The sequence below is a fragment of the Arachis ipaensis genome, chromosome B10 (assembly GCF_059453495.1).
Source record: "Arachis ipaensis isolate K30076 ecotype BB chromosome B10, ASM5945349v1, whole genome shotgun sequence".
Lineage (NCBI taxonomy): Eukaryota > Viridiplantae > Streptophyta > Magnoliopsida > Fabales > Fabaceae > Arachis > Arachis ipaensis.
Genome location: NC_142435.1, coordinates 127,771,828 through 127,784,694, shown reverse-complemented (window position 1 = coordinate 127,784,694; position 12,867 = coordinate 127,771,828). Strand labels below are relative to the sequence as shown.

Sequence of the window (12,867 nt, the reverse complement as noted above, 5' to 3'; positions counted from 1 at the left end):
AATGCTTTTATTGAGAATGGTTTCAGAAATTGGAAGAAAGTAAATAGTGGAAAAGAATGTGCTCTTTTGAATCACATTGGTAAAGGTCCCAACTCATTCCATCATAAGGCGCTGAAATCATGTGATGATTTAATGAAACAATCACAACATATTGACAGACTTCTTCATAAACAAACATCAGAAGAGATTGAAAAGAATCGAATTTGACTAGGAGCATCTATAGATTGCATTAGATGGTTGACATTTCAAGGTTGTGCATACAGAGGACATGATGAAAGCTAAAGTTCAAGCAACAGAGGTAACTTTTTGGAAATATTGAAATTTTTGGGATCTTACAATGAAAGAGTGAAAAAGAATGTTTCGAAAAATGCTCCAAAAAATGCTAAGTATACTTCAAATGATGTCCAAAAAGAAATTCTACATATTCTTTCTACTAAAGTGAGAAATTCAATTAGAGAAGAGATTGGAGATGCCAAATTTTGTATTATTGTTGATGAAGCTAGAGATGAATCTAAAAAGGAGCAAATGGCCATTGTTTTTATATTTGTTACTCTAGATGGTTTTGTTAAAGAGAGATTCTTTGATCTTGTGCATGTCACTGATACTTGTGCAACAACTTTAAAGAAAGAATTGATTTATGTCCTTTCTCATTATAATCTCCAAGTTGAAAATATTAGGGGTCAAGGGTATGATGGTACTAGCAACATGCGGGGTGAGTGGAATGGTTTGCAAGCTTTGTTTCTTAAAGATTCTCCACAAGCATACTATGTACATTGTTTTGCTCATAGGTTACAATTAGTATTGGTGGCAGCTTCAAGAGAGGTACTTCAAATTCATGAATTTTTTACTCAATTAAACTCTATTGTCACTACTGTTAGTGCTTCTTCAAAAAGACATGATCAATTACAAGAAGCTCAAGCAATTGAAAATGAAAACTTGGTTGATCAAAATGAATTAGAAACAGGCAAAGGTGCGAATCAAATAAGCACTTTACAAAGAGCTGGGGATACTCGATGGAGCTCTCACTTTAATTCTATTTGCAGTTTGGTAAAAATATTTACTGCTACCAACATTGTTCTCAATAATATCATTGAAGACGGGACAACTTATGCACAAAGAGGTGAGGCTTATGGTGTTAGTAAAATATTATTGTCATTTGAATTTGTTTTCACTTTGCACTTGATGAAAGAGATTATGGGAATCACTAATGTTCTTTGCCAAGCACTGCAACAACAATCTCAAGATATTCTTAATGCAATGCATATTGTTTCTACATCAAAGTTACTTCAACAATTAAGAGATGGTGGATGGTGTAATTTTCTTGCAAATGTTAAATATTTTAGTGAAATACATGAAATTGAAGTCCCTAATATGAGTGCACAATATGTTTTTGGAAGAGGTCGATCTCGTCAACCAAGTGTGACAGTTGAGCATCATTATCGAATAGATGTATTCTTGGCAACAATTGACTCTCAAATACAAGAGTTGAATAGTAGATTTAATGAGCAAATAATAGAGCTTTTGACTTTGAGTTGTGCTTTGGATCCTAAGGACAATTTCAAATCATTTAATATTGAAGAAATTAGCAAGTTAGCAGAGAAGTTTTATCCCCTTGACTTTCCTTCTAATGAGCTAAATATTTTGAAATCTCAGTTGCAACATTATCAGCATGATATACCAAATCATTTGAAAGGCATTGGTACACTTTCTGAATTGTGCAACAAGTTGCAAGAAATGGGAAAATCAAGAACTTATTACATGGTTAATAGATTAATACGTCTTGTTTTGACTCTACCAGTATCTACAACAACAACAGAAAGAGCTTTTTTAGCAATAAAAATTGTTAAGACAAGACTCTGAAGTAAGATGGCTGATGAATTTCTTGCAGACAATTTGGTCATCTATATAGGAAAAGAATTAGCAGCTATTTTCGACACAAATTCAATTATAGATGATTTTAAAAATAGAAAAAAATGTCGAATAGCCTTTTCATGATACAAAACTGTAAGTGGTAATTTTTATATATTATTGTCTTACTTTGATTGAGATTATATATTTATTTTTTTAATTTTATCAATAGAAATAGTAATATAAAATATTTGTAGTAAATTATTAAACACCGCCCTCACTAAATAGTTAGTTTAGCTCCGCCCCTGTCTATAATAATATTTCTTATAAAAATTATTATTTACATAAGTGATGAGTGCGTTTAGTAGATATATTATTCACGAATTAAAAATATAAATGTAAATACATATTCAAAATATTATATTCTAATAACAAAAACCATTAATAATAAGAGTATGTACTCCTATATGTTATTTTTTTTATTCCAATTTTGTAGCTCAAAATGGATTCTATACTGATTTTATAGTTTTTTGTTCTATATTTTGACTCTTTTAATAACAATAGGTATAATATTTTAAATTTAAATTAAAAATTCTTTAAGGGGAATCAAGGTAAATGTTCACAACAATGAGAATACAATAGGTTACAAGGTGACTAGAATTTCAAAGGAGCTTAACGTGAGAATTTTTTTTATTATGACTCAACTTGTACCATTATATCCGTTAATTTTCGCCATTAATTATAATGACCGACTATTGGTTGCTGTTCTTTGTTACCTCTTATGTTACCTCTGAGGTAACTTCTAAAGGCATTAAAAAAACTCTAGTAAAACTACTAGTAACAAATATAAAGATTTTTTAATTTTCTATAATAATATTTCTTGCAAAAAGTGTTATTTACATATGTACTCACATTTATTTTTTAGTAGACATGTTATTCATGATTAAAAATACAAATGTGAATACGTATTTAAAATATGATTTAATTACTCTACTGGTTCTTATAGTTTCACAAAATTTTCAATTAGGTCCCTATACTTTTTTTCCTTTTAATTGAGTCCTTGCACCAATTTTTTTTTAATTGGGTCCCTACACTTTTTTTTCCTTTTATTTAGGTCCCTATACCAATTCTTTTTTTTTAGTTGGGTCCCTATAAAATTAAGCCAATTACTACTAAGAGGGACTTAATTGAAAAAAAAATTAGTGCAGGGACCCAATTAAAAAGAAAAAAAAGTATAGGGACCTAATTAAAAATTTCACGAAACTATAGGGACCAACAGAGTAATTAAACCTTAAAATATTTATATTCTAATAACAAAAAATGTTAATAGGAGTAGGTACTCCTATATATTACTTTTTTGCATTTCAATTTTGTAGCTCAAAATAGGTTTTATATGAATTTTGTTGTTTTTTTCTGTATTTTAATTTCTTTGATAACAATAGGAATAATATTTTGAATTCAGATTAAGAATTCTTAAGAGGTAAAAGTTCACATCAATGAAGTTACAAGGTGACTAGGATTTTAAGAAAGTCTTTAGATAAGTTAACGTGAGCATCTTTTCATTATAACTCAACTTGTACTATTATTGATTTTTGCTATTAAATATAATGACTGACTATTAGTTTTTGTTCTTTGTTACTATTGAGTCTGTAGTGGAATTTGAACATTTAATAGATACAAAGTAATATGAAATTAATCACTACCCACAATAATACACTTGTTATATATTTTGTAAAGACAAAACCAATATGAAAGATTGATTATATTAACTCTCTAATATGATGTGAATACTACATTTTTCATCTGATACAAATTATGTAAGGCAATTTATAATGGTTGAAACAACTAAAGAAAGAACGGCTAACATTGTTTCCTAATTAAAGAATGGTTTATGTGACATGAGAAATAAAGCTCCACTATTTTTTCCTTAAATTTCTCATGGTTCTCCTAACCTTACTGAACATCTATTATTTCTATAATTCTCCACCTCGGTCACAATTGATAAACTGACTCAAATTTTGAACGAACAAATTATAGTAGTCATATCCAGTTGCATCATCTTGACAATGACTGTCTACGTACCCTTTACCAGGATCAAATCAAACGTAGTTCCTTTATTCGCCATGCAATGCCTAACAGAGAATAATGTTGAGCAAATCCAAGCAATACTGGAATTTGTTTCCCGACACTACTTTATTCAACATGTCTACCGGGTTTTCATTTGTGTGTACCTTCACAAGAGAAATGTCACCTTTCTCTATAACATGATTGATGAGCGGATAATTTATACGCTTTTTGACATTGTTTTTAGTATGTTTTTAGTAGGATCTAGTTACTTTTAGGGATGTTTTTAATAGATTTTGTGTTAAATTCACATTTCTGGACTTTACTATGAGTTTGTGTGTTTTTCTGTGATTTCAGGTATTTTCTGGCTGAAATTGAGGGACTTGAGCAGAAATCAGATTCAGAGGTTGAAAAAGGACTGCTGATGCTGTTGGATTCTGACCTCCCTGCACTCAAAGTGAATTTTCTGGAGCTACAGAACTCGAAATGGAGCGCTTCCAATTGCGTTGGAAATTAGACATCCAGGGCTTTCCAGCAATATATAATAGTCCATACTTTGGCCAAGAATTGACGACGTAAACTGGCGTTCAACGCCAGCTTTCTACCCAAATCTGGCGTCCAGCGCCAGAAAAGGATCCAAAACCAGAGTTGAACGCCCAAACTGGCACAAAAACTGGCGTTCAACTCCACAAATGGCCTCTGCACGTGCAACACTTAAGCTCAGTCCAAACACACACCAAGTGGGCCCCGGAAGTGGATTTATTCATCAATTACTTACTCATGTAAACCCTAGTGACTAGTTTATTATAAATAGGACCTCTTACTATTGTATTAGACGTCTTTTAGACCATCCTGGATTGTATTTTGATCCTGTGATCTCGTTTAGGGGGCTGGCCATCTCGGCCATGCCTGGACCTTCACTTATGTATTTTTAACGGTAGAGTTTCTACACTCCATAGATTAAGGTGTGGAGCTCTGCTGTTCCTCAAAGATTAATGCAAAGTACTACTGTTTTCTATTCAATTCTTCTTATTTCGCTTCTAAGATATCCATTCGCACCCAAGAACGTGATGAAGGTGATGATTATGTGTGACGCTCATCATCCTTCCCCCTTATGAACGCGTGCCTGACAAACACTTCTGTTCTACATGAATTAAGCTAGAATGAGTATCTCTTAGATCTCCTAACCAGAATCTTCGTGGCGTAAGCTAGAATGATGGCGGCATTCAAGAGAATCCGGAAGGTCTAAACCTTGTATGTGGTATTCTGAGTAGGATTCAATGATTGAATGACTGTGACGAGCTTCAAACTCGCGATTGTTGGGCGTTAGTGACAGACGCAAAAGGAGGGTGAATCCTATTCCAGCATGATCGGGAACCGACAGATGAATAGCCGTGCCGTGACAGGGTGCGTGAGCATATTATTCACTGAGAGGAGGGGATGTAGCCACTGACAACGGTGATGCCCTTGCATAAATCCAGCCATGGAAAGGAGTAAGACTGATTGGATGAAGATAGCAGGAAAGCAGAGGTTCAAAGGAACGAAAGCATCTCCATTCGCTTATCTGAAATTCCTACCAATGAATTACATAAGTATCTCTATCCCTATTTTATTATATAATATTCGAAAACACCATTATCACTTTATATCTGCCTGACTGAGATTTACAAGGTGACCATAGCTTGCTTCATACCAACAATCTCCGTGGGATTCGACCCTTACTCACGTAAGGTATTACTTGGACGACTTTAAAAATTTTTCAAAAATATGTTCTTGATGTTCATCTTGACATTCAAAGTGTTCTTGGTGTTCATCTTGACATTCATCTCATTCATACATGCATTCATTGTTTTGATTCAAAAATTTCATGCATCGCATCTTTTTAGTGTTTTTCTCTTGCATCATGAAAATTCAAAAATCAAAAAAATATCTTCCCTCTTTTCTCTCATCAAATTCGAAAATTTGGATTGAGTTTTTCAAAAATTTTTGAAAATCAAATTGTTTCTCATGAGTCAAATCAAATTTTCAATTTGAAAATCTTATCTTTTTCAAAATCTTTTTCAAAAATCAAATCTTTTTCAAAATTATTAGTTATTTTCGAAAATTCCAAAAATATTTTTCAAAAATCTTTTTCTTATTTTTATACCAAATTTTCGAAAATAACATAAACAATTAATGTTTTGATTCAAAAATTTGAAGTTTGTTACTTGCTTGTTAAGAAAGATTCAAACTTTAAGTTCTAGAATCATATCTTGTGATTTCTTATGAATCAAGTCATTAATTGTGATTTTAAAAATCAAATCTTTTTCAAAACTAATTCCTATCATATCTTTTCAAAAATATCTTCTTATCTTATCTTTTTCAAAAATATCTTTTCAAAATATCTTTTCTAACTTCCTAACTTCTCATCTTTTTAAAATTTGTTCCAACTAACTAACTAACTTTTTGTTTGTTTCTTAACTTTTTCAAAACTACCTAACTAACTCTCTCTCTCATTTTTCGAAAATATCTTCCCCCTTTTTCAAAATTTCTTTTAATTTATTAATTAATTTAATTTTCAAATTTTTAAATCTTAATTTTCGAAAATCACTAACATTTTTTCAAAAAACTATTTTCAAAAATCACTAACTCCTTTTCAAAAATAATTTTCGAAAATTCCCTCCTTCTCTCTCATCCTATTCTATTTATTCATTCATTAACTAACATCTCTTCCTCACATCATCACCAAATTCGAACCCCCTCTTCTATATGTGTTCGAATTTCTTCTTCTTTTCTTCTATTAACAATAAGGATCCTCTTTACTGTGACATAGAGGATTCCTCTTCTTTTCTTTTTCTCTCCTCTTTCTTATGAGCAGGGACAGAGAAAAAGGCATTCTTGTTGAAGCTGATCCAGAACCTGAAAGGACTCTGAAGAGAAAATTAAGAGAAGCTAAATTACAACAATCCAGAGACAACTTGATTGAAAATTTCGAACAAGTAAAGGAGATGGCAGCCGAACCCAACAACAATGCAAGGAGAATGCTTGGTGACTTCACTGCACCTAATTCCAATTTACATGGAAGAAGCATCTCCATTCCAGCCATTGGAGCAAACAACTTTGAGCTGAAACCTCAGTTAGTTTCTCTGATGCAACAGAACTGCAAGTTTCATGGACTTCCATCTGAAGATCCTTTTCAGTTCTTAACTGAATTCTTGCAGATATGTGATACTGTTAAGACTAATGTAGTAGATCCTGAAGTCTACAGGCTTATGCTTTTCCCTTTTGCTGTAAGAGACAGAGCTAGATTATGGTTGGATTCTCAACCCAAAGACAGCCTGAACTCTTGGGATAAGCTGGTCACGGCTTTCTTAGCCAAGTACTTTCCTCCTCAAAAGCTGAGCAAGCTTAGAGCTGATGTTCAAACCTTCAGACAGAAAGAAGGTGAATCCCTCTATGAAGCTTGGGAAAGATACAAACAGTTGACCAAAAAGTGTCCTTCTGACATGCTTTCAGAATGGACCATCCTGGATATATTCTATGATGGTTTATCTGAGCTATCAAAGATGTCACTGGACACTTCTGCAGGTGGATCCATTCATCTAAAGAAAACGCCTGCAGAAGCTCAAGAACTCATTGACATGGTTGCTAATAACCAGTTCATGTACACTTCTGAAAGGAATCCTGTGAGTAATGGGACGCCTATGAAGAAGGGAGTTCTTGAAGTTGATACTCTGAATGCCATATTGGCTCAGAATAAAATATTGACTCAGCAAGTCAATATGATTTCTCAGAGTCTGCATGGAATGCAAGCTACATCCAACAGTACTCAAGAGGCTTCTTCTGAAGAACAGAAGAAGCCTATGATCCTGAGAACCCTGCAATAGCAGAGGTAAATTACTTAGGTGAACCTTATGGAAACACCTATAACTCAACATGGAGAAATCATCCAAATTTCTCATGGAAGGATCAAAAGCCCCAACAAGGCTTTAATAATGGTGGAAGAAACAGGTTTAGCAATAGCAAGCCTTTTCCATCATCAACTCAGCAACAGACAGAGAACTCTGAACAAAATGCTTCTAATTTAGCAAATCTAGTCTCTGATCTATCTAAGGCCACTGTAAGTTTCATGAATGAAACAAGGTCTTCCATTAGAAATCTGGAAGCACAAGTGGGCCAGCTGAGAAAAAGGATCACTGAAATCCCTCCTAGTACTCTCCCAAGCAATACAGAAGAGAACCCAAAAGGAGAGTGCAAGGCCATTGACATAAGCGCCATGGCCGAACCTGTGAGGAGAGGAGAGGACGTGAATCCCAAGGAGGAAGACCTCTTGGGACGTCCAGTGATCAATAAGGAGCTTCCCTCTGAGAAACCAAAGGACTCTGAGGCTCATCTAGAGACCATAGAGATTCCATTGAACCTCCTTATGCCCTTCATGAGCTCTGATGAGTATTCCTCTTCTGAAGAGAATGAGGATGTCACTGAAGAGCAAACTGCCAAGTTTCTTGGTGCAATCATGAAGCTGAATGCCGAATTATTTGGCATTGATGCTTGGGAAGTTGAACCTCCCTTGTTCATCAATGAACTAAGTGATCTGGATCAACTGACATTGCCTCAGAAGAGACAGGATCCTGGAAAGTTCATAATCCCTTGTACCATAGGCACCATGACCTTTAAGGCTCTGTGTGACCTTGGTTCAGGGATAAACCTCATGCCCCTCTCTGTAATAGAGAAACTGGGAATCTATGGGGTGCAAGCTGCTAAAATCTCACTAGAGATGGCAGACAGCTCAAGAAAACAGGCTTATGGACAAGTAGAAGATGTATTAGTAAAGGTTGAGGGCCTTTACATACCTACTGATTTCATAGTCCTGGATACTGGAAAGGAAGAGGATGAATCCATCATCCTAGGAAGACCTTTCCTGGCCACAGCAAGAGCTGTGATTGATGTTGACAGAGGTGAAATATTCCTTCAATGGAATGAGAACTCCCTTGCGTTTAAAACTCAAGGATCTCCCTCTGCAACCATGGAGAGGAAACAGGAAAAGCTTCTCTCCAAGCAGAGTCAACCAGAGCCCCCACAGTCAAACTCTAAGTTTGGTGTTGGGAGGCCACATCCAAACTCTAAGTTTGGTGTTGAACTCCCATATCCAAACTCTAAGTTTGGTGTTGGAGAGTTTCAACAAAGCTCTGCACATCTGTGAGGCTCCATGAGAGCCCACTGTCAAGCTATTGACATTAAAGAAGCGCTTGTTGGGAGGCAACCCAATGTTTATCTAATTCTTATTTTTATTGTTTTTCATGTTTTCTTTGGTTTATGATCATAAGGAGTCACAAAATAAATATAAAAATTGAAAACGGAATCAAAAACAGCAGAAGAAAAATCACACCCTGGAGGAGCATCTGTCTGGCGTTCAAACGCCAGAACAGAGCATAGTTCTGGCGCTGAACGCCCAGAATGGGAGCATCCTGGTGCTGAACGCCCAGAACAAGCATGGTTCTGGGGTTCAACGCCAGAAATGGCAGCAAAAGGGCGTTGAACGCCCAAAATGGGCACCAACCTGGCGCTGAACGCCCAGAGTTGTGTGCAAGGGCATATTACATGCCTAAATTGGTGCAGGGATGTAAATGCCTTGACACCTCAGGATCTGTGGACTCCACAGGATCCCCACCTACCTCATCATCTCTCTTTCCATTCATGATCATCCCTTCTTTTTTTCCATTTACCACTCACATCCATACACCCACTACCTTCAAAAATTCAACATCTCTCTCCCACCCAATCCCACCCATATGGCCGAATACACACTCCCATCCATCTCCTCCATATCTTCTTCTTATTCTTCTATTCTTTCTTCTTTTGCTCGAGGGCGAGCAACATTCTAAGTTTGGTGTGGTAAAAGCATAGCTTTTTTTTGTTTTTTTTTCATAACCATTGATGGCACCTAAGGCCAGAGAAACCTCTAGAAAGAGGAAAGGGAAGACAAAAGCTTCCATCAAGGGTCTATAGCTCAGTGGTAGAACATTTGACTGCAAATCAAGAGATCCCTGAGATACCTCAGGGGATACATTTTCTTCCACACAATTATTGGAAGCAACTAAGGGTGGAACATCAAGAGCACTCCATCATCCTTCATGAAATCAGAGAAGATCTAAAAGCAATGAGAGAGGAGCAACAAAGACAAGGAAGAGACATAGAAGAGCTCAAGGACATCATTGATTCCTCAAGAAGGAAATGCCACCATCAATAAGGTGGATTCATTCCTTGTTCTTAATTCTTCTGTTTTTCGTTTTCTATATTATGTGCTTATCTGTGTTTGTGTCTTCATTACATGATCATTAGTAGTTAGTAACTTTGTCTTAAAGTTATGAATGTCCTATGAATCCATCACCTCTCTTAAAATAAAAACTATTTTAATTCAAAAGAACAAGAAGTACATGAGTTTTGAATTCATCCTTGAACTTAGTTTAATTATATTGATGTGGTGACAATGCTTCTTGTTTTCTGAATGTATGCTTGAACAGTGCATATATCTTTTGAAGTTGTTGTTTAAGAATGTTAAATATGTTGGATCTTGAAAGAATGATGACTAGGAGACATGTTATTTGATAATCTGAAAAATCATAAAAATGATTCTTGAAGCAAGAAAAAGCAGGAAAGAACAAAGCTTGCAGAAAAAAAAAAGAAAAAAAAATAGGCGAAAAAAATATAGAAAGAAAAAGCAAGCAAAAAAAGCCAATAACCCTTAAAACCAAAAGACAAGGGCAAATAAAAAGGATCCCAAGGCTTTGAGCATCAGTGGATAGGAGGGCCTAAAGGAATAAAATCCTGGTCTAAGCGGCTAAACCAAGCTGTCCCTAACCATGTGCTTGTGGCGTGAAGGTGTCAAGTGAAAACTTGAGACTGAGCGGTTAAAGTCAAGGTCCAAAGCAAAAAGAGAGTGTGCTTATTAAGAACCCTGGACACCTCTAATTGGGGACTTTAGCAAAGCTGAGTCACAATCTGAAAAGGTTCACCCAATTATGCGTCTGTGGCATTTATGTATCCGGTGGTAATACTGGAAAACAAAGTGCTTAGGGCCACGGCCAAGACTCATAAAGAAGCTGTGTTCAAGAATCATCATACTGAACTAGGAGAGTCAATAACACCATTCGAAATCTGAAGTTCCTATAGATGTCAATCATTCTGAACCTCAATGGATAAAGTGAGATGCCAAAACTATTCAAGAGGCAAAAAGCTATAAGTCCCGCTCATATGATTGAAGCTCTGTTTCATTGATAGTTTGGAATTTATAGTATATTCTATTCTTTTTATCCTATTTTGATTTTCAGTTGCTTGGGGACAAGCAACAATTTAAGTTTGGTGTTGTGATGAGCGGATAATTTATACGCTTTTTGACATTGTTTTTAGTATGTTTTTAGTAGGATCTAGTTACTTTTAGGGATGTTTTTAATAGATTTTGTGTTAAATTCACATTTCTGGACTTTACTATGAGTTTGTGTGTTTTTCTGTGATTTCAGGTATTTTCTGGCTGAAATTGAGGGACTTGAGCAGAAATCAGATTCAGAGGTTGAAAAAGGACTGCTGATGCTGTTGGATTCTAACCTCCCTGCACTCAAAGTGGATTTTCTGGAGCTACAGAACTCGAAATGGCGCGCTTTCAATTGCGTTGGAAAGTAGACATCCAGGGCTTTCCAGAAATATATAATAGTCCATACTTTAGCCAAGAATTGACGATGTAAACTGGCGTTCAACGCCAGCTTTCTACCCAAATCTGGCGTCCAGCGCCAGAAAAGGATCCAAAACCAGAGTTGAACGCCCAAACTGGCACAAAAACTGGCGTTCAACTCCACAAATGGCCTCTGCACGTGCAACACTTAAGCTCAGCCCAAACACACACCAAGTGGGCCCCGGAAGTGGATTTATTCATCAATTACTTACTCATGTAAACCCTAGTGACTAGTTTATTATAAATAGGACCTCTTACTATTGTATTAGACGTCTTTTAGACCATCCTGGATTGTATTTTGATCCTGTGATCTCGTTTAGGGGGCTGGCCATCTCGGCCATGCCTGGACCTTCACTTATGTATTTTTAACGGTAGAGTTTCTACACTCCATAGATTAAGGTGTGGAGCTCTGCTGTTCCTCAAAGATTAATGCAAAGTACTACTGTTTTCTATTCAATTCTTCTTATTTCGCTTCTAAGATATCCATTCGCACCCAAGAACGTGATAAAGGTGATGATTATGTGTGACGCTCATCATCCTTCCCCCTTATGAACGCGTGCCTGACAAACACTTCTGTTCTACATGAATTAAGCTAGAATGAGTATCTCTTAGATCTCCTAACCAGAATCTTCGTGGCGTAAGCTAGAATGATGGCGGCATTCAAGAGAATCCGGAAGGTCTAAACCTTGTCTGTGGTATTCTGAGTAGGATTCAATGATTGAATGACTGTGACGAGCTTCAAACTCGCGATTGTTGGGCGTTAGTGACAGACGCAAAAGGAGGGTGAATCCTATTCCAGCATGATCGGGAACCGACAGATGAATAGCCGTGCCGTGACAGGGTGCGTGAGCATATTATTCACTGAGAGGAGGGGATGTAGCCACTGACAACGGTGATGCCCTTGCATAAAGCCAGCCATGGAAAGGAGTAAGACTGATTGGATGAAGATAGCAGGAAAGCAGAGGTTCAGAGGAACGAAAGCATCTCCATTCGCTTATCTGAAATTCCTACCAATGAATTACATAAGTATCTCTATCCCTATTTTATTATATAATATTCAAAAACACCATTATCACTTTATATCTACCTGACTGAGATTTACAAGGTGACCATAGCTTGCTTCATACCAACAATCTCCGTGGGATTCGACCCTTACTCATGTAAGGTATTACTTGGACGACCCAGTGCACTTGCTGGTTAGTTGTATCGAAGTTGTGACAATTATGTATTGAGAACAGAGCACCAAG

The 12,867-nt window shown here is 36.1% G+C and overlaps 1 protein-coding gene and 1 non-coding gene across 2 annotated transcripts; one reads left to right on the top strand and one right to left on the bottom strand.

The window, feature by feature from the left end:
* Positions 1–525: 525 nt before the first annotated feature.
* LOC107620861 (uncharacterized) lies at positions 526–1,860 on the top strand. The gene has a single exon (XM_016322963.1). It carries the CDS (start codon positions 526–528, stop codon positions 1,858–1,860), a length of 1,335 nt encoding a protein of 444 aa, XP_016178449.1.
* Positions 1,861–7,295: 5,435 nt separating this feature from the next.
* On the bottom strand, positions 7,296–7,403 carry LOC148581662 (small nucleolar RNA R71). The gene has a single exon (XR_015895913.1). It is a non-coding gene; the product is annotated as a small nucleolar RNA R71 (small nucleolar RNA).
* Positions 7,404–12,867: the final 5,464 nt, after the last annotated feature.

Bases quoted from the DNA above. Each gene is read 5' to 3' on its own strand.
- LOC107620861 (XM_016322963.1), top strand. From the start codon at position 526: ATGGCCATTGTTTTTATATTTGTTACTCTAGATGGTTTTGTTAAAGAG.